Below are 21,529 nucleotides of genomic sequence, written 5' to 3'. Positions count from 1 at the left end.
CTACCGCGGGCCACCCTCATGGACATGATGATGATGCCCATGATGACCGGGCGGTGGCGGACCAGCTGATCTGCTCGCGAATCCCGTCTCGTGAGGAACACGCGTGTAACTGGGATACAAGGGACCGCCGGCAGGCACGCCCGGTCCCGATTCCTGGCCAGGGTAAGGGCCTTCCATGCCGCGAAGAGGTGGTAGTCGCTCTCCGCCCGGCGCCGTAGACGGGGGTCTCTGCGGCATCATGCCATACGCCGGAGCCTGCATGGGCGGCAGATTTCCAGCTTGAGGGATCGGAGTGCCATACGAAGGCATCGAGAACTCTGGAGGGGGAGCCGAGTCGGTCCTACGCCTACGCGTCGGTCGTTCTACCGAAGATGCCTCGCTCGATGCGTAGCCCTGAGACTGATGGGGCAGCATCGGAGCTTGCGCCATGGGGCTGGTCTCCGCCATAGATCCTCCGCTTCTCGACGACGTTGGGCTCGGAGGTCCGTTCGCCATGTCGCTGAGAGGCGTTCGAAGAACCACATCGCGAAGACGGTTGCGCTCGTCCCGGTAAAAGTCCCTCTCCCGAGCCAACTCCCGCACTCTCGCCTCCAGGTCACGTCCACGCTGTTCCAACTTTTGCAGACTGGCAGTCTGTTCCTGGTCTCTCTCCTTCTTCCTCTGTCTGAAACGTGCCGAAGCCCCGGCATTCCGTTGGCGCTTCTCGTCTGCCTGCTTCGACGCCTGATGTACGTCCACAGGTATGAGAATGCCTCCCTCGTCTCCCGGTAGCCTGACTACCATGCCACCCTCCGCCTTCGTCACATCTGACCGCAGACTTTGGTATAAGGACGTTCCGGCACCAGGTGTGGACCAAACAGGGACGCCTGGTGACTGTGGTGGAGGATAATTCTGGCCAGGAGGTAGCATTGGTTGACCATGGAACTCTGTTGGTCTACCATGAGGATCTCGTGCCATAGGGGGCAGTTGAGGCCGGTCGGGGTTGCCAGGCTGCATGTGTCCAACCATGGGTTGGGACATGGAACGCGGCGGTGTTGTGAGCGTACCCATTCCTGCTGAAGGAGGGCCTAGGGAAGGTGGTCCAGAGAAGGGCAGGCCGGATGCTGAGCGAACTGGCTCCTGGGGACCCTCCTCGCCAGGGTAAGGGCGCTTCAGTCGCGGCGCGTTGGGCGGCAAAAAGGGAGTCTGTGATGGCTCATGGCCTCGCATGCTAGTCTGGCTCACGCTGGCTGCGCGTACTTCTCGAGGGCTGAGAATCTGCCTTGGAGCACCCATAGGAGGGAAGGGAAATCCGCTCTTGGGCGAGTGTTCCGATGGTGTGTGGCCCAACGGCGTTGTTGTCGGGTGGCCAGCTGGAGTACCGGGCTGAGAACTAGGATGTCCTCGACCTTGGAATGCATACTGACGATCACTAGACGTGGTATATTGCCCCGGAGGCATGCCGTACGGGGAGGTCTGACTGTCAGTTGGTCGAGGCTGTGATGACTCGCCAGTGGAGCTTTCCTGTTGCGCTTCGGACGGGTTAATCAACCCTCTGATGCCCAAGGACCGTGGAGCGTGGGAGTGTCTCTCGCCAGCTGCGGAAGGGGTTGTGACAACATCTTGGAACGCTTGACTATCTCGAGATAGCGGACTATGCTGGGAAGTAAAGGGAGCTCGAGGTGGTGATTGCGTCGTAGAGTGAGGTGCAGGTCCCCTCTGTGACATCGAGACCTTTTCCCCTACACTCTCCCGGCCGTTTTGGCCCGAACATTGACCGTTCTGGCCAGTACTCGAAGCCGAGGAGTAGTCTGAATCCGGCCCGGGAGAAGGTTGTTTGGCAGTTTGTGTGTTGTCTTGTCCAAGATACCGGGCAGTGGTATTCAGGCAACCTGTCTGTGCGTTTTCGCCCTCCTTAGCCTCGCGGCTACGTTGGGGGTGGTGATGTCCAGAGAATCGGACAACCGCTGAGATCGCCAGGTTGTCGGCTTTGGTGGGACTAACTGGGTCGAAGCCAACAGTCCCAAGGTCTAGATATCACAATAGGTCAGGAGGTAAGAATGACTTGGTCAACGGCTACAATGGAAGCCGCCCAGTCAAGTCAGTCTTCTGATCAGAGAGTTGGGTAAATCCCGATGTGGTAGATGCAGGCCTGTCGAGATTGATGTCGGTGGTCGTAACAATGACCTCTCGTTGTGATGATAAGCTGCGTGCTTTTATCGACTGTGAGAAAGAGCTCTCCAGATGAGACGCAAGTTTCGGTGGGCAAAGTACTTGGGTGACCGCAAAAGGCCGTGGAGGAGGTTGGAAAGCTGGCTGGAGGTTGGCAGTGCCGATGGTCAGGATTAAATGTGTTGATGGCGTGGGATGAGTGCAGGCCGAACGGGCCACTCATGACTCTGGAATCGATCCCGGGCAATGAGTGGCCGAGAAGAACCTCAGGCACTAGGCGATGGCTGGATCAACTCACTGTGAGTAGCCAACGCGTCCTTCTTCCTTGCTAGAGCTAGTTCTCTTTCTTGCTGGTCTTTTCAGGAACCCAATGATCCAACAGTTTGACGTGTTGTAAGTCTGTCTGCTTGAGAGAAGAGAATCGTCGCAGAACGTGAACCACAAGTGATAGTTGTTGCTAGGTTGGATATTCGAAGCAGCGTAGTGCAGTGAGCCGCGTTCCTCGTGTGAACTGAGTGTTATTTCGATAACCGGGCAGGGTGGGTTGGTGACCAAGGTCGTATTCGATTTAGATGAGCAAGTGTGATCGAGAGGAGTGGTTAGGATTCTCTTGCAAAGCTGCTATGGTTCCAATGTAACCGCTGGTCATTACACGACAGACACTATCAGGCAAGGTCGGGAGGACCAGGTCTATTTGATTTTTTTCTGAATTGCCCTAGCGTAGTTCTCTTATGGCGGCATAGCCTTCTTATCGACCGAGCCCTGGCAACTTGCCGGGGAACCAACGAGCTTAACGTGCATGGGGGTGTACACGGTGGTGGAGGAGAAGGAGGAGAAGAGGAGGATGAACGGCGACATGGATTTGGATACAAGTTGAAGCTGTTGGGTTGTGGACAGCAAATGTGCTGGCCGGGGTACATGGCATGGAATCAAGGGAAACACCAGGGGGGTAGACCCATTCTCGGCGCCATAGGGTGCTCAGACATTGACAGGGCTTAGTCGACCGGTTGCTCTCGTTCGGGTCGAGAGGTAAGTAACGGTACAAGTCCCCTGCTGACATGACGGTACCGACTCTTTCTCCCTCTTTCTCTGTCTTGCTTGCATGCCTTGGCTTTCGCTGGGACCTAGGGAAGTTTGCCTCTTGTTTTTGCTTCTTGTGACATGCCATGCAGAAATACTTTTTTCCAGGAGGGTTAGCCATGCTTGACGCACGGGGCCAAAATGTTCTCGACTAAAGAGCCATTCCGGAACGGCAGTGAGAAACTGGGATGGTGCTTGCTTGTGCTGCCTCGGTCTTCCTAGCAATGACGGGCAGCAGTTAGTGATGCTTCGCAGCTAGCTAGCTGTCCGTACAAATTCACAATGCTCAGCTCAGGCGGCGTCAACTTTCAAGTACGCGAGGAATGACTGCTCGGCCGAGACGTAGCGGGCATCTTGTCATGAACCCAAGGTGCCGCGAGATGACGATGCGCTGCGCAACCGTTATTGTGTCGAGGGCAGCTCCGTAACCTGCAAGGATGGTGGTACGTCTGGCACTCCACGATGCTCATTGCGTATCTTGCTGCCCCCCTCTCGCACAGATGAGTTCGCGTCCGAGGTTTGTGCAGGTAAGGCACTGGGTTCTGTTGTCAGCAGCAGTCAGATATGTCTGAAAGGAGAAGGGGAATGCTCTTACGCCCCAGGAACGGCTTCCGCTGCATGATGCAAGAATCGGGGAGCTTCCCCTCTCATCACCGCCCTTCTGACCGACTTTGGCAGGCCAAGGGAGAAACGCGGGATGTTGGACCTTTCTCTCATCTCGGCCAGTGGAGCGTGGGAGGGAGAAGAAAAATCCAAATCGGCCGGGATTTCGGGGGTCCCTGCGCGGGTCTCCGGGAGGGGGGGGGAGAGAAGAGAGAGAAGTCGAACGGGGGAGTGAAGACGACGTCCTTGGACCAGGCTCATGGAAGCTACTTAGACGCTAGGTAACTAGCCGGCTAGCGTGGTTCGTCGAGCATGGCAAGGCACAGAGGAGAGGTAGACGGTAGCGTGCGGTGTCCCGTATCTGTTCAGAGAATAGTGTGGTGGTAGTGTCCAACGTTCAAGTCCATAGATCCCCGTCGAAGACTTTTCGTCCCAAAGTGCCCGCCTGCCCCGGTGCGGGTAGGATCCAGCGCGGCGTGGGTGATGCTGAGCAGATCGCCATTGTTGCTGCACATCCATTCGGCTCGGCGTCAGTCTCTTGGACAATACTCTATATCTGTACACTCCGTACTGAGCGGAGTACAGAGTGTCCAGGTGATGTATAGTATCCGTAGGCAATGGAGCACCTGGTGGCATCCAAATCTTGTAACGTCCCGGACGGTCCGTCGGTTCTGGTTCGCTTCAGTGTATACCCAGATGCGCAGCTCGTAGCCCCCCAGGATCCAGGTAGTCAGCGAAATCCGCACTCCGTGTGTGGCGGTTTAGCCTTTAGGAAAGTCGATTTGCAAGCCTATGGGCTAATATCGAATCGGCAAGCCGGATAGTGAAGAATGGGGGCCAGTTGGGTTAGCGCAACGGCGGGCCATATGGATGTCTAGTGTATGATTGGAATCCATCTGATCAACGGTGACGTTTGGAATGCCCGTCTGGGGCGGGAATAAAGCTGCACTGATTCGCATGAGTGGCCAAGAAAGGAAGACACGTAAACTTTGAGCCACAACTCTGCGCCGTTATCTCGCAGAAGCCGTTCTGACATCTGTACACCTGAGCAGAAGGAGAGCACTCGAGCGCGTGATTGCACTACAGGTAAGCTGGGCTTGGGGTTCGAGATGAGATACCCAACCCAGATGTTTGTTTGTGTGGGTGTGGGCGTGTGTGCGCGTTCGAGGTGAAGTATGTAGAGGCTGGTTAGTCGATGACTCGTAGTGCAGGTTCTCCCACCGGCGGAATCCGATGGAACGCCTGTCGGTGACGGGTCAGCGATACTCTAATGTTCCGTTGCTTCGCGGCGGTGTCCAGGATGAATGAAGGTTGGGCTGAAGAGCAGAGAAAGAGGTGATCTGATGCGTACGGTGGACGGTCCATGGCAACGCAACCCACGACGATGTTGAGTTATCCAGAAATGACCTAGATACGAACTCATTTTGACAGTACGTATATCCGTACGGAATACTGAGTAATTACTGCCGCGACTTGGGTTGGACAACATTAAACCACAAGGGGAAAGGACGACGAAACCAGAGCTAGGCAAGATGCAAGAAGAAACAATAGCGGAGCTGGACCAGGAGATGGGTAGCAGCCGGTACGGCAGATGCGGAATGATGTAAGTCGCGGGCCTCTTCTTTTGGGTGTACCGGTACATGAACCGTGGTTCCTGACCAAGTTCCTCCGCCTAGCGCACTCTGAGGCTTGCGCACCCATCGGCATGTTTCTGCGAGTTGCAGGGGAGACACGAACGGTGCCAGGCACTTGGAGTGCACATTCCATGGGCATGGTGCTCAATTTACTCTAGGCTCAGGTAATCTACACAGTAGTGTGCCAGTAGCTACTCTCAAGTCTGGACGGATACGGTTCATCGTGACCCAACTCACCTGAATGTCCTGAACAGAAGTGGGCTGCTTTAGACCTCGTCGTCGAGACATGTCTCCCTCCCCCGGACATGTCTCTACCTTATCCTTACAGATACTTCAAAGCATTAGTACGGCAGTGTAGTGCCCACCGGCAGCACGATGCTACTTCCGAGGCGAGATCCGGCTTGCTGCCGATGGCGACAACCCTCCGGCGCTTTAGAGTTCGGTAGGCAGCGTATCGTTCGGAATCTGGGGCAAGCCGCAACGCGGGAAAGGGGAGGCTGGAGCTTGGAAGAGAAGAGGGCGTAGGATGAATGCCTTCAACGGTGTGTATCAGGAACTTGTGCGCCGGACTCTCTGCAGAGTCTAATTGCAAGGAACTCAACTTGGGTATTCTACGGATACTTACCTACGTAGTAGGTAGACCTGCCCTTCCACCCCTCCAAGCGAAGAAAAGACTTGATTGACCTCGCTCTCGATTGGATGTCATGCGTCCTTGGACCCTGACCTTCCGACGGCTTGGGCAGACAGGCGACATACTCCGCTCCTGGGCCGAGCTTTAGGAGGGGAGGGGACGACTCAGGTCACAGGTGTCGACGAGCGTTTGTGTCTTTTCTTGCGCAAGATGGAAAATGAGGAGCTGCTAGCCGTGGGTAAGGAAGTCTATTTGATGACGGAATTTCCTTGCGAGGGACCACCAGGCAAACGTGCAAGCATCACGACGTAGGGCAAGCTGGGATGAAGGTGGTAATTGGAATTGGGGGCGGGAGGTAAGGGAACGGACGACATTCATCGCTTCATTGTGCAAAGTACGAATCGAATCGAATCAAACCAAATCAGGATATGTGATAGTAGTGAGATAATCGAGACACAAATTGAGCCGAAGCCTGAGCATGAGCCTATCTATCGAGTCTTGACAGTCAGTCAAGTGCCGCACCGTTCCTTCATCGTCGATGCCAACCAAAATTGGCTTTTCATCTCTTCATTTTGTTTTTTTTTCCCTCTGGTTCTCTCCCTTTCGTTCTCTGTCTAGTCCCCCTCTCCCCCGCTCATTAATCACATCACTTTCATCTCTTTTCCACCCCGCCGCCCGCTTGTGTTGCAACTAGCTTCCAGGTCTCGACTCCTCTCAATGTCTCCTCAGACAGTATTCACACCCACTCTGAGTTTCTCCGAGTATCTGAGCCCTAGACAAAAGAAGCTGCAAGCCGATCGTTGAATGTCTCAAGCTTCACTCATGTTGTCTCAAAACGGCATCCGATGCTTGCCTACTCAACTGACTGTCAACCATCGCCCAACGGTAACTATGAGTCTATGAGTCTAAGAGTCCGGCTATCTGAGACGACTCTGAGTTGTCCAACACCACCTTTGATAACCCTTCATTGCAAGACGGCCCAAGCCAGCCCAGTCATGCACTGCGTGATGTGACGCGATGCACAGCACAGCACAATAAAGCAAGCAAGCAAACCACATCGCACTTGCACTTGAACCATCTGGATATTGGGCACCCATGGCGCATCCACATTCCTCCTTCTCCCCTGTTCCCTGACACATCACGCCTGCACAACCACAACCATCCTCATCCTGGGGCTTTCCTGGTCCGCGCTTGCTAAAGGTATCCTCAACGGAACCACTTCCTCGCCGTCGTTCCTGTCTGCCTTCCCTCTCCACCGCTGGAGTAGGTTTTCCTGGGCCCTGGGCAGCTGGGCTGGCATGCCTACCGCCTATCCCTGCCCTTCTAGCCCATGCCATCCCAGCTGCACCTGGACACGTTTTGGCTCCTCATTTTCTCTCGCGGAAGGCGGAATCTAGCCCTGGCTTGCTCTAACGTCACCGTCACCGTCTTTTCGAGAAGACGACAAGGACTCGTCAAAGTCGATCTCGTCTCATCCATTCCTCCCGCAGCCAGCGGACGGACACAACTCCCAGACGCTATGGATACTTGTTCTCTCCGGTCCACTGCGGCGATCTTGATCCGGAAGGCCCTTCTGTCTCACGCTCATCGAATTCCGACCTGTCATATTCACATTCTAGGCCGGCTCTACGATTCGAGCGCTATGGAAACATACGTGTACGGAGTACGGTGTATGTCTGTCTATGCAATACACAATGTGTCGAGGAGACCATGACCGCTTTCTTTCTCATGCACCGACAACTCTTCCATGACAGCACAGCAATGCAGTTGGCGCTTGAACGGATACAAACACGCTTCTGCCTCTGCTTCGCTCTCACTACTGGTGCCCGACACGCCCGCAGTGTCTTGTTTCCGCCATGTCTCATTGAAACATCGCGCAGACTGCAAGAAATTGACGAATGGTTCGGTCGCAAGGTTAGTAGTATCTACAGAGTTCCATAGTCATTGGACTTTTGTCTGGATTCTGGAGCTTCTCAAAGCAGGGACCTGAGTCGCACATCTCGTGTATCTGCCCCTCTTGAGGTGAATCCCGCAAGCTCCAGAGACCTCCTCAACTGACGATTGCATGCTAGCCCTACAGATACAGGCAAATCCATTCCACGGTCGTTCAAGGCGGTCAGTTGACGTGCAAAGTTTAACCCCCATAACATGCAAGCTAGCAGACCGATGGTCTGTTTAGATCCACACTAGGAGGCATGCTGCATCCGCTTCGTGGAAACATATTGCGCGCATCACATCGAGTGTCGGGTGGGTTGGATGGATGAACTCATGGCACTCCTGGCAGGTTGACCGTGGCCATGGATGCGATGCTCACCACCTTCTTATGATCCCGCCCGCTGCATCTTAGGATCCTCGTCCAGGCTATGCCGTGCCATGCCATGCAAGCCCTGCCTCCCGGCCTCCTGGAACACCATTCACGCGCGGCCACGGTCGCTGCTTCTGGATCGATGCCGGACAAAAAGCCTCGTTGGGACATGGCAGCGAACACACGCCGCAGGAGCGGGTCGCCAGCAGAGATGGTCACATCTTGCGTGCATCTCAGCCCACCATGGACGGGATGCTTCCATCGGTAACGTATCACCAGCGACCTCATCATGGCCAAACAAATCTGCAACGAGTCCGAAGAGGGGGAGCCGCTGATCCAACTTCAGCAGCTGGCTTGATCCGTTGTTCAATGTTGGAGGATGGACGAGACATGCCTAGTTCCAAAGAGGCTACAATCATCGCTCCAGAATCTGGTCCTACGGTACCTCTCCCTCGCACTCTTTCTCAGCATTCCATTGTGCATTCATTGTCAAACCTGCCTCCATTGTTTCGTTTGCTTCTTCGCTGCGAAAAGCTTCCCCACACCACTATCGATTTCGATGTAATATTCCCTGCAAGCAACCCTACGAACTGAAATAACCAACCATCCTTGACGGCAAGGCTCCCCCCTCGCATACTCCCACGCTCACAAGATGGCCCCAGTGAGCCGACACCGACTACATATGACCGGCCACCGGGCACAGGCTTCTGCTTCTGCTCCAGCTGCCCGTCACACGGTCACTTGCGGCGGCATGGGGAGCGGAGGGACTATGTAGGTAAGAGGATCCTGGATGGGGAATTGAGATTCTCTGGGAAGACCCTCCATCTCACCCTCCATTTGTTCTCTCTCCACACTCAATGGTCTCCCACCCACGCCTTTTCACCATGTCTCATTTCTTCTTCGTATTATCGTTTAATTTTCTCTCTGGGGAGGAGCTCATTCTTCACATTGGGGGTTTTTTTTTTTTTTTTGCGGCCCACTGCCAGGCCTTCTCTTCTGGCAGCCAGCCCAAACCCGCCTCAAGTGGCGAGTTCATAGATGGCCAGAAGTCACCGAAAGACTTCAACGGCTCTCGAAGCTAAGCGGTGACTGTGATTGGTTGTCGTCCAGCGTTGGTCGGCGCAAGTCAGTCATGATATCACGCCCGCGGCTGCCAACCCTACCAACGCGACGTATGATATCAGATCCTTGGCCCCCAGCGACGCACAGCACCACCCGCGGGACGTGTCGTTGTACATGCACCGTGGCCACCTGCATGAGCTGTATGCAAGGCCCCAGAAGAAAGGAAGTGCCATCTGCGGCCCAATATGCGGCCCCTGACACCTCTGTCTATCGCCTACGGTAAGGTATTCAGGGACAGGCCGAGTACAGAGGTACCTTGGTCTCGTTCCAGATGAGACGAGACGACACTCGCACTGAGCTACGAATACCTCAGAGGCTTAGACACCAGGATAGACTAGTAGACCAACGTAGCTGACAAGCAAGAGTCCAGCCAGCCCGCGAAGAGAGCACTATGGTGCTTGGTGCGAATCATCGCAAGGAGACGGCTGCCTCCCGCCGCCAACAAACTCACTAACCCGCCTCACCAAATGAGTCGTTCCCAACGAGTGGGTAGCCGCAATGATACCACTGTCTTAGCCTTTCCCGGATATGTCGCGCTTCCGCGAAAAACAACTTTGCTGTGCTTGTACGCAATCCGGCATGTTCGTTCGGCTCTGCCCTGTCTAATCCCAGCTTCTGGAATCTGGCACGCGATACACCCCTACCAGTCTACCAGTAACCTAGTCGTGGAACACGGGTGTGTGCGCGCGAGATCACCTCGCCAGACGAAATCACGTTCGAGAGGGACCTGGCTTATGCAGACTGAGTGTATGGAGTACAGATACTTGGTTCAAGTTACAGAAGTTGCAGCACACGTCCGATGAACGGGGGTTATTGCGACAACGAGACCAGCGCAAACCTGTTTCCGGTCTTACCGCGAGCTACGCGCGCGTATCTTACCGCGAAGCTCCCCGAGCTTTCCGTGATGAGAGTGAGGATACTTGAATCTCCAGAGCCAACCACTACTTGTGCAATGCGTCACACCAAACTTACATCAGTGATTTGGCGACAGCGGTTTCTGTGACTGGAATAGATGATGAATGAGAGGCAGTGCAGTACAGTGCAAAATGGAGACAGCGCAGGCGCATATCCGGGCTAAAGAGGAACCATACCCTGTCTCGCCGCAAGATTGGCTTCACCCCCCGTTGCGAGGCTCAAATTTGATCAACTTCCGAAATGTCACGTCTCGAGACTGCGGACATGGATATCCCTTCAAAGAACTTTCAGCCCGCAAAGTACCAGAGCCAAGGGAAGCAACGTCAGGACTGGAATAGCGTGCCTCCTTGATTCGAGACGAACGGGCAACGCTCATCTCATCGGACCTTGTTCGCGACATTCACAGGGAGTATGAACTCGAGCGGATGTAACGTCGAGCTGGGAACATGGCCATGCCATTTGGAGGCATTCCCCTGGTTTTCAAGCTTTCATTTACACTCGTCGCTTCCGGAGCCGACGCGCGAAACAAGGACCGTGCTGGGTGAGTAGGTTGCGGCATAATTGCAGACTCTGGGCAAAAAAGAGGGGATAGAGTCTACTGTTATGCCCTTGATAAGATGGCATCGCACAGCATGCCTTTACGGATACTACTCATGTACATCACCGATCAAAAGCTCCGTTATCCGGAGTGGATGCGATGATGGCAATGGTGTTTGACGGCAAGCAAATCGATCCAATTGGTACCAAGACAACTGCCCCCCAGCAAACCTCCGAAGTTTATCAGGCCTTGTCTGTACCTACCAACCGCTTTGGAATACCTTAGCTCAGACAGAAAAGTTTGGCGGTCTTTGACGGCGCTACGTTTCGTTCCGTGTTAGTTGTCACAAAGTTTTGACCAATTCGGGGTCCTGGGCTAAAAGAGCCTGAGAGGGGGGTGTCCAGCGAAGGTGGGAGACGCAATAATATCAATCACGCGCCCAAATTTTTACATTACGTCGTGGGAAGTTGCGAGATGAACCCCCACCGAAGGGCCGAAGTTCACGGTTGATAATGATGAGACAAGTGAGACATCTGCAACGACGACAGGAATGGGGAGCATCGTTAATTGCGATGATCAACTGCCGCCAACGCCTGAACCCAGCCAGGCCAGAGCGCATGTAAGGTGGGCATATTGCTTTGGTTGCTGGGCAGATATTACACTGGCATGCTGTTGGTAGCCGAAAGCTGCATTCCGCCACCATTCAGAGTTTCCAAGCGGCATGTAAGTGTGTTACTGGATGCTTCAGAACACGAACAAGTTCGGTGCTCTACAAGACCAACTCTAGAGCTTGGTAGCCCCCCGTCGCTTTGCCAGGTTTAATCCCTTCGTCCAAGCCACCAAAAAAGCATATACGATGGTAATATTTCGTTCGACATCGACAGGTCACATCTAATAGCACACAGCGCCCGCGTTCAAAGAGAAGAGGAGGATTGAATGCCTGTTCCCTGCCTGTCTTCACTGTCCGGCCCGTCCCTAGCAATTTGGTTTGCCAAACTAGTCAGCAGCACCACACATCCAATAGAACCGAACCGTCCACTCGCGCGAATTGGCGCGGTATCGTTAGTGCTGTGACGACTCTTCTTCTTTGGGGTCCTGTAGCAGGGCCTCAGACGCACGTACGAAATGAAGGAAGAAGAAATTTGAAAGGTGATACTTTTGGGGTGCGCTGACGATCGTGTGGATGTGCTGCCCGGGCCAAAGACGATCGATGTCGTCTCAAATCTCGCCAACTGGCAAATGAGTTGAGGGGATAGCAACTGACGCATCCAATCCTCTTTCTCTTCAGTCATTCTTCATCCACCCCCTTACTGTGTAGCAAACAAGGGGGGGGGGGCAAAAAGAGAGAGAGAATGCTACCCTGACGAAGAAACTTAGGTATGCGATGGCACAAGGCAGGGCGGGTAGGCACGGCGAAGTAAGGTAAGGTAAGGTAGGGGGGGGGGCGGAAGCGGAAAGCGGATAATACGTGATGTGAGAATGGCATGCGTCTTGCAGCTGCAACTAATAAACGGTTGCTTCACACGGGCCGCGGTTCATGCGTCCAACCCTCTCTGTCTCTCAGTCTCAACCGACTTCGACCTCTTCGTGCTCCGTACTCCATTACCCCCTGCCCGGCTAGCTGACTTTGCTGGACAGACCAGACCAACCTCGGAAACGGAAGTCGTCGATAGGTAACGGGAGAGAAAAAGAGAGAGAGGCACAGACGCGCGTGATGATCAACGGACGGCCAGCGGGTGACCCGTGTGCCCGCCTCGTGCAGATTGCTGCTCGTTATGCAGCAAGCCGTTTGGGGTGAGAAAAGAGGCAAGGTGCTTTGCTTGGGTTGTTGAAGCCTACCTGCTTTGGGGGCTGGCTGGCTGGATGAGTGATGCGCGCCTAATAAGAGCTTCGCCATTTCAATAACATTGGCAACTCCAATGTCAACGTCACTGCCACTGGTGTAGCTTGCGACGACAGGGCGACGGAGTCTAGTAACCGATACGACTCTGGAGGCATCCATCACGAGGAACACCCTTACTCGCACGGCTCACAGAGCCAGGGCGCCAATCAACCTCTCACTCCAGGGTCAGGCGATGTCTGGATAATAAAGTATCTTGACAACAAGACGCGCGCATTTGCTGATTCCATATAGCTACAAATACATGTCATCGATGTTTCTTTTTGGTTACTCCCGCCTGAACCCGCATCTGCACCCGAACGAACAGCTGCACGATTCATGGGAGAGCAAATCCCCCATGAACCGTGAACGAGCCCTCGTTACAACCTAAACCCCCTTCGTTCGGGAAATTTGCTACAAAAAGAGACGCTGCTGACTCCCCCCGGGTTGCGGGCGATCATTGATGTCTGATCACCCCCTAAAAAGCCCTTGATGATGGAACATTTCAATCGGGGAAGGGGGCCGCACTGCATAGCATACTTACCTACATGAACGGATACCCCATGGATGAAGGAAACTTGCTGGCCTGGACTGGCCCATAAACTCCTCACCTCAAGGCTCTCAGGTTCCAGGGTGCGGTACCACTGTATTCGTACGGAAAACCTGGACAATATCCATCCATTCCCGCTCCCAGTTCTTCGTATTCGAATGCTTCCGGAGCTGGTGGCCCATCTTTTTTCTTCCCCTCTTGCGCGTTGGTAATCTTCCATTTGTTCCTCCAATCTTCGATGAGCGTGGCGGGTTTCGCTTGACAGACGTGACAGATACCAGCTGCTTTGACCCCCTTCTGGAGGGGTTCGCAACGGAGCCAAGGTGAGGTTAAAGGCTCGTAGCCAAGCCCGAGGAGTTGAAGAAGAACGGGGAAATATTACGCGCAGGTCGGTCTCGGCACGTGAAATGAACGGCTTGTTTGCAAACACTTCTTGGGACCAACGTTCGGATGAAAAAAGACGTGAAAGACAGCGCTCGCACAAGCGACGAAACCGCGTTTGGTGGCGCGACCAGATGGGCGGCCCTCGGCTCACTTACTCACTTACAGGCACACTTCACAAGGTCTCACCAACTCACTCACTCAACTGTTGGCCGCGACGGGCCAGGGCCGCGGGCGCGCGGAGGACCTGGCACATCTCACTCACCACAAGTTTGTTTCCGCGGCACCGCCGTCCCGGAACATGCATCCAATGCTTCCCCGGGCCCCCGGAACTGGGTGTTGGGGGGCCTGTAAGCAAACATTTCGACTTTAATCAACAGCAACCCCTTAGCCTTGCCAATTCAACACGGGTCACAACTCTGTTGGTGCAGGGGGTTCTTCTTTTTTTTTGCTCATGAAACTCATTCTGTTGGTCTATCATGAAGCTACCTACGTACGAAATCACAAAGTTACAACGACATGATACAAAGTTTCCAACCAACGAGATCGCCCTCGGCGGGCAACGATCATCCATCCGGAAGCGAACAAACTACAGATACAGGGTTGACAAGCGTCGCTCGCTCCTTGGCTTTTGTGTTTGTTTTCTGCCCACTTGGCAATGATGAGTTGCATCAGGAGATTTTCTGCTGAGATCTGCCGGTCAAATTTTCTTTGCAGTTTTATTGAAACATTTCCTTACCCTTGTCCGCTTTTTGCATCTTATTTCTTTTGGCTTCTTTTCTCTCCTTAGGGAAATTTCCCAGGTTACTTTAGGCTACCAATTTTCTTAAACATGGGAGATTCCGTCTCCCATTTTCAGTTGTTGTTGGAGGCCTCAAGATGGGCAAGTCTGTCGACCTGTGTGGTTTTCCTTTCTTCAATGCAAGTGTGTGCGTGTGTTGTATGTGTGCACTTGTGTACTTTGATCAATCTTGTGTTCGTTCTGCAAGACACAAAATCGCGGGATTGAGGCTAAGCGGCCCGTCTTCCGCGTATTTACTCGACTATTCGGGTAATACGAACGCGGTGGCTCCGTGGTTCTTCTCGGGGTGAGCAAGATGCTTCATCCCGGGGGGAAAGGCCAGATAACAAAATTCCAAGCGGAATGGCGAGATATCACCAGCGAGTTGTCATGATAAAAGCTGGCTCTTACAGAGTTGGTAATAGAATGACTTCGCTGACGCTGTCGTGACGTCTGCATCTCTTACTTCTCAAAAAGGACGCTTTCTTCTCATCCGGGCGGAGTGTCTGCGGAGCGACGAACCGAACCGAGAAAAAAACGTGGTACTGTCGGGTTTCCTTCGGGTAATTATTGAGCGAAACGACTCGTTTTCGCAGACAGCATTCCCGGGTTACTATCTGTACAAGGATATAGCTAAACCTCCTCATCGCGAAATCCCTCACTATTGAATCTCGAGTACTATCAAGTATAGGACAGAGTAATAATCCGACCAAAACCGAGTTCTCTACGCCGAGTTTTCCGGGCGATATTACACAGAATCACTCTGCACAACCATAAGCAAATGGCGCATCTTCAGACATGGACGGTCGATAAGCCGTACCTCAACATCCACTGCGGCCTGGGCGAAGGACCATACCACGAAAAGGCGACCAACACCCTCCGCTTCGTCGACATCAAGAAGAAGAGGGTCCACTTTGTCAACCTCAAGCAAGGGCCCGAGTCCCTGCGGACGGTGCAGCTCGACGTGCCCGTCGGCGTGACGGCCGACATCGAGGGGGTCGACCCGGCCGACAAGATCCTGGTAGGCCTCAAGTACGGCATCGCCGTGCTCGACGTCCGGTCGGGCGAGTACGAGTACGTCGCCAAGCTGCACGACCGGCACAACGAGAGGCTGCGGTCCAACGACGGCGCCGTCGACCCGAATGGACGGTTTTGGCTTGGTACCATGACGGATTTCGGACTGGGTGATTTCCAGGTCGAAGGTATGTTACGGATATTCTCTCATTCGGCGGGGGGGTTCGTTTCTCTCAGTCATCCATGACATGACATGAACCCTTGTCACTCAAAAACTCACGACACCGCATCTCTCAACTCACCTCACAGCCCCCGTCGTCATGACAACACAAACCTCTTCACCGCAAGCACACTCCCGAAAAACCAACATGCATCAGGAAAAAACCTTGTAAGAAGAACATGAGCTCACTCATCGGGGTCACCGACCCCCTCCCCCCTTAGGCGCACTGCACCGCTTCGACGGAAAGTCGGGCAACGAGCAAGTCCTCCAGGACATCCTGATCCCCAACTCGGTGGGATGGTCCCCGGACAACAAGACCATGTACTTTACGCACTCCACCGACCGTAAAGTCTACGCGTGGGACTACTCTGTCGCAGACGGCGGCGCGCTCTCCAACAAGCGCGTCTTCTACACCCACGACGGCAAGGGCGAGCCCGACGGCTTCCGCGTCGACACGGAGGGCAACCTGTGGCACGCCGTCTACGGCGAGGGTCGCGTGCTCAAGATCTCGCCCCAGGGTCAGCTCCTTGGCGAGGTGCGCGTGCCGACGCTGGCGACGAGCTGCGTGCAGTTCGTCGGGACCGAGCTCTTCATCACGACGGCGCAGCTTAGCGAGGATGAAGGGACCGAGGAGCAGAGGGAGCTTGGGGGCGCGTTGTTCCGCGTCGATGTTGGTGCCAAGGGTCTGGAGCCGTTTGAGTTTAAGCTCTAATGGGGGGGTCTCCCGGGGAGGGGGAGATGGATCCGGGCTTTGGATTGAGGGTTCAACATGGGTTGGGGTCAAGTAGCACGTATCGTGGTTGAGGTCGTGGTGTTGTTTCATGGGTTCATGGCCGCGATTTCCACAGATGGGGTCTGATGAGCATGGGGGCATGTGTCACGTAGCTGCATCAGATACGAAGCGCGTCCTTCACGATACTTTCACAATGGAACACGAGCTATGATACTTTGGGGGGCTGTATGGATGAAAGGCCAGGGTTTCTGAGTCCGTACTCCAAAGGAAACTAGGGAGGCAAGACGGTGATAGTGGGATGCGTTGATGACGGCAATGAAGCATACGACACCGCTCTTTCTCTCCCGGCCTCTCTCTCTTTGTCGCCGTGCTTACCGCATCTCGCTATCGATTGCTAAAGAAGCATACTACCTTGGTATCGTGACATTTCAATGGCCAGGTTTCTCACGGACGTGGACGACGATAGCTTCATTGGGACTGGAAGCAGAATGCGTTGTTCGATGACACCGGGTCCGAGGCCTAAACACCCTGTCCAACCTGCGCTTCTTGCGCTTCACGATAATATCTTTTGGCGGTTTGCCTAGGAACGAGCCCCTTTGACTCATGTTTGTTGCCAATTGAGTTGATGATATGCACTCCGTATTGTATATAGAACTGCAGCATGCAGCAGGTTCGCCTCACTTTTACACCGTTCAGGTCCATCCATATACGGAGGGTGGGAAGAAGCAGGGGAGATGCAACGGGCTTTCTTCTTTTTGCTTTTGGGCACCAATGCTTCTCGCAAAGTCTCAGCTCCTTGCTGCGTTTGCACTGCATACCTTACTGGTCATACCCCATTGCATTCCATCGCGGGACGTATGACAGCGGCGAGGGAAGAGGTGCAGCTAGTGACGTCCGACATCGCTAGTGTATATGCATAAAGGCAGAGGCCATGTATGTAGCCCGCGGAGGGGGAACAAGGCCCAGCCGAACCCAACGAACCTGACGGTCCTGTATACGCCCACCACACCCACACCTGTCGTCCGTCGTCGCCTATCTGCTGCATCTGCAACATCGACGTGGCAGGCTGGTCGCGGGTCATGTACACATACATACAAGACTCGTGCGGACCAGGTACCGCCGTCCGGCCGGGTGTTTCTCCCTCTCTTACGCTCTCGCTTTCTCGCAGTCCCGGTTTTCTGAGATCGGAGAATTAAAGTGGCTCCCCAAAGAAACGAACGACCGGGGGCTGCCGCATCGTGCAGTAGATCGGAGCCCGAGCCGCCATGTCATCCTATTCCCATGCTAGGCTGCCAGGGGAAGGAAAAAATCGAATTGCGGGATTGTGTCTCTTGGGTTTAACCTGGGCCTAGTCTAGCCCTTCCAGCCGGCCCCCAGAACCCCTGGTCTCCCGGCGATGAGCCCCGGATCCATGGTTTGCCGCCGCCGCCGCCGCCGTCGCCGTCGCCGTCACCGTGCCGTGCCACCGCTAGTTTTCCCAGCCCGCTACTTGAGTGCATACATGCGTACCGGGAATAGATCCTTGGGAAAGCCGTTCTGCAGCTCCGTCTTGACAAGGCGCAGACCCGCTTGCTGAAAGAGGGCGCGGAACTTGTCATCCACCCTGTTTTGCGTTTGCCATGCGTCAGTGTCCTGTGTATGTATGTGTATGTATATGTATTATGCAGGTGTCTTGCATGCGCCGCAGACCACCCAGTTACGTGGGCCATTGAGAGTAAACGGATGACCGCTACTGAGGCAAAGTTTCCAACAACATGACGGTTAGTGGTGGGAGAGGTTGGCGACAATAGACCAGGGGAGGAAGTCGGGGAGGAAGATGACAGGTTTGAAAGTAAACTCACCTCGTAACACTGCTGTCAACATCGTCGAATAGATCGACACCGCTAGTGCTCAAGTTTTCCTTGACGACGATGAGACCGTCATTGGGGGCAACAACGGCCTTACAGCGGCGCATGTAGACTACAAGCTGGTCGTCGGTGAGATGGCCGAGACACCACTGGTTCCAAATGAGGTCGTAGGCGGTGCCATCAAGTGGCTTCCACTCCTCAAGACCAATGTTGAAGACGGATCCCACTCCAGATTTCTCCTGTAGAGCGGCGGTGAACTTCGCAATGGGTTCGACGATGTCAACTTGTTCAGCTACATCGAGAAGGAAACCCTCTGTGATGCGGCCGATGCTGGGGGTTGGGGGTTAGCAAGGGTCTGCATGACACGGAGACTTGAACCGGGGAGACAGGGATGTTGCAGCAAGTATCCGTACACCACGGTGAGAGGTTCCGACATGAGATGCAAAAAGTAAGACAAGGGTTGAAGAAACGGGTCATGAGAGGCAAATCATTAGCTCGGCCCGCTCGTGCAGTGTTGCGGTTGCGGTGGGTAAGGGTAGGTAGAGAGTGAAAGTGAGACAGAGTATGGAGTAAACTGAGCATGAGTTACTGCAGAAGGAGGCAAAGAAAGGAAAGACAAAAAAAGGTTGGGAGGCGGTGAGTTGAGATAGCGGTGAGAGACGCCAGGGGGCGTGTACGGATATGAAGTTTGCGAGGTCGACTTCTGGTAATCAACCGCAAGCCATGTCCAATGTACGGGTACACCGGACGGAAGAGAAGAAAGTCGCAAAGAAAAACTCACCCGGCCCCGCCTTCCAGAGCGCGGCTCACCGTCCGCAGACCGCTCTTCGAGCCAATGCCCAGTTTGGCGAGAAAGTTGCGCGAGCCCTGCAGGTCGACCTTGCTGATGTAGGGGAAACCGCCCAGCATACCGTTCACGTCGGCATCGATGCCCTGCCAGTAAGAGCGGCCATCGGCGGCGCTGATCTTGGCGTCTGGCGGCGGTGTGGCTGTCTGTTCTACTGTTCCTGTTCCTGTTCCTGCTGGTGCTGAAGCTGCGGCAGCTTCTTCGTCACCGGGCATTGTGACGCAACGCGGGCAGCGACACGCAACCTCACTTGCTCGTATTTAGCAGGTGTGTGTGTGGTTGATGATATGTGTGGCTCGTTGGCAGACAGCGTGGTAGTGAAGAAACGATCGGAGGTTGCTTGGCTGTGTCACATTGTTGAAGAATATGTGCACTGCATCACAGCAACAGTGGTTGACGTGGATGCGAAGATGGAGATGACTCGGGTTTGTGCATTTTTACTGGATTAGATATAGTGACGTGCGTCTAGATGCATATACAAAGCTAATAGTGCACTAAAGCACAAGTATCGTTTAAACACACTGGAGGAAGCTCGTACCATGTGAGATAAGATAAGATAATACCGACGAGCCGATTACCTTACTGATTGGGACGGACATGGAAGCCCGGGCAGGCAGATAAGGAACCTAGAAAGTCGTCATCAATCACGCGAAAAGAAGCTCTCGAATCTAAGGTTAACCTCCCAACTCTATCATGACGGACTACACCGGACCCTTCGTTGCCCACTGCGCGCAATTAAGTTGCCATGAGAATGCTTGCTGAAATATCTGCACTAGAGGAGTTTCTTTTGCCTTTTGATTTTTATATCCATCTGAACCTCCAGCCAACCTAAGTTAATCTCAGCTCCTGCAGCTGTCAGCCTCTCCCGGAACCCTACGGAGCACCGGCGGAGGACGTGGAGCATAATCTCACTTCGATATCACGACGCGCCAAAATGACGACCTCGTCTGATGGCCCGTTGATTGCCAAGTCAGCCAGTGCTGTCTTGGAGACTCATACTTCTTTCATGTCCAGTCTGCATTGTGGCACCGCCTGCGCCCGAACACACACCTTTATGTGAACGACACTTTGCAGGATCGTTCGGCCGTTATGCGCATCAATTTCCAGGCAGCGGGACGTTGGAGGATTCAAAGGGACGATTTCGAATTCATATTCCGGACGGCCTCTTTCTTCTCAACTTCTGGAACCAGTCAGGTGACTATGCTTTTCCATTTGGAAATATTTGCGACGAAGCGGGAGCTGTTTTGCCTGTTAGCCGGCCACCGATAGCAAAAGTCGCCGTACTCAGCCACACCAGTCCATGCCGCCCTCGTTCTCAATTGCCTCATGGACGTTGTCAAACTGACTGGCCTTGTTAACGGACGAGGAGATTTTCCTGAAATGGACTCTCGAGTGAAAATAGTTCGTCGTTCCGGTGGGATCGATGGGGTTTCCTGTTGGGATTCGGCTGCGACGATGCTCACCTCGCCTCCCAGAGTCCCCACGACTCCGGCAAAACTTGTCTCTGAGGCGAGCGGCTCATGTCTAAAACTTCCAAAATCGGAACCCGAGGGACCGCAGTGTGGTCTGTGTCTCGAGTTGCAAACGAATATTTCCAAATACCTACCAACTGATCTGCGATGGAACCAGGAATCTGGGGATGCCAAGAGTTGTAACCAACATGCAACCGATATCAGGCGCGAGAAAGATTATGGAACAGAGGATCTGCAGATTCCTTGGAGGACATCGTTTCCTCAACCTCCAGGGCCTCACCCTGAACGCCTCGGCCATGGCCGGTGCCTTTGTCGACCTCTCTCGACCTGTCGACATTGACATCATGTGATACTCCAAGAAAACACAGCCCAGTCGAGGTTTTGCGTGGTGCGGTCCAGGCTTTTTTGAGGCAAGGGGCCTTTCTGGGCTGAACGCAAAGCCCAGCCGTATCCAGGCACGCCAGGTTTCTCCTACACACTACCACGCTTCTGATACTAGCCCGGGGCCCGAACGTCCAAGATTGGGTCCCCTTTTCTTCCCCGCGGGGGCGGAACCTGCGGATCGCGTGAGGCGACGTTCGATTGCCTGTCTAGATCACTGGTTCGGTATTTCGGCAGCCTTGTGGCTGCATCTGCTACTTGAAGCTGTACGGCTCTTCGGCTTCTAAGCGCCGTGTCAAAAAGCTTGACTGACAACGGTCACCGACGACGGCATACTACACCCGCGCCGCGTAAGTCTATTCCCTCGCATCGCGGGTTTCCTTGATTCTTCTCTCGGTGAACACGATATCCGGAGCTGAATCAAAGTTCGAGGACAAGGGGCTGT

The 21,529-nt window shown here is 54.2% G+C and overlaps 3 protein-coding genes across 3 annotated transcripts; 1 reads left to right on the top strand and 2 right to left on the bottom strand.

Moving 5' to 3' along the window:
- On the bottom strand, nucleotides 1-1,707 carry BDZ83DRAFT_568043 (uncharacterized protein; the record flags this gene model as incomplete). The annotated part of the gene is made up of 1 exon (XM_060504018.1): nucleotides 1-1,707. The coding sequence occupies one exon, from the start codon at nucleotides 1,705-1,707 to the stop codon at nucleotides 1-3; it is 1,707 nt and encodes a 568-aa protein (XP_060369752.1).
- A 13,644-nt stretch (nucleotides 1,708-15,351) lies between these two features.
- On the top strand, nucleotides 15,352-16,516 carry BDZ83DRAFT_647635 (uncharacterized protein; the record flags this gene model as incomplete). Its single annotated transcript, XM_060510104.1, has 2 exons — nucleotides 15,352-15,772; nucleotides 16,026-16,516. The coding sequence occupies 2 exons, from the start codon at nucleotides 15,352-15,354 to the stop codon at nucleotides 16,514-16,516; spliced, it is 912 nt and encodes a 303-aa protein (XP_060369751.1).
- A 1,858-nt stretch (nucleotides 16,517-18,374) lies between these two features.
- BDZ83DRAFT_568022 (alpha-N-methyltransferase NTM1) lies at nucleotides 18,375-19,446 on the bottom strand (the record flags this gene model as incomplete). Its single annotated transcript, XM_060504015.1, has 2 exons — nucleotides 18,375-18,714; nucleotides 19,166-19,446. The coding sequence occupies 2 exons, from the start codon at nucleotides 19,444-19,446 to the stop codon at nucleotides 18,375-18,377; spliced, it is 621 nt and encodes a 206-aa protein (XP_060369750.1).
- Nucleotides 19,447-21,529: the final 2,083 nt, after the last annotated feature.

The sequence above is a fragment of the Colletotrichum acutatum genome, assembly GCF_030867785.1.
Source record: "Colletotrichum acutatum strain CBS 112980 chromosome Unknown BDZ83scaffold_10, whole genome shotgun sequence".
NCBI classification, from domain to species: domain Eukaryota; kingdom Fungi; phylum Ascomycota; class Sordariomycetes; order Glomerellales; family Glomerellaceae; genus Colletotrichum; species Colletotrichum acutatum.
The sequence above is the reverse complement of the archived record's forward strand: the minus strand, read 5'-3'. Positions and strand labels throughout refer to the sequence as shown.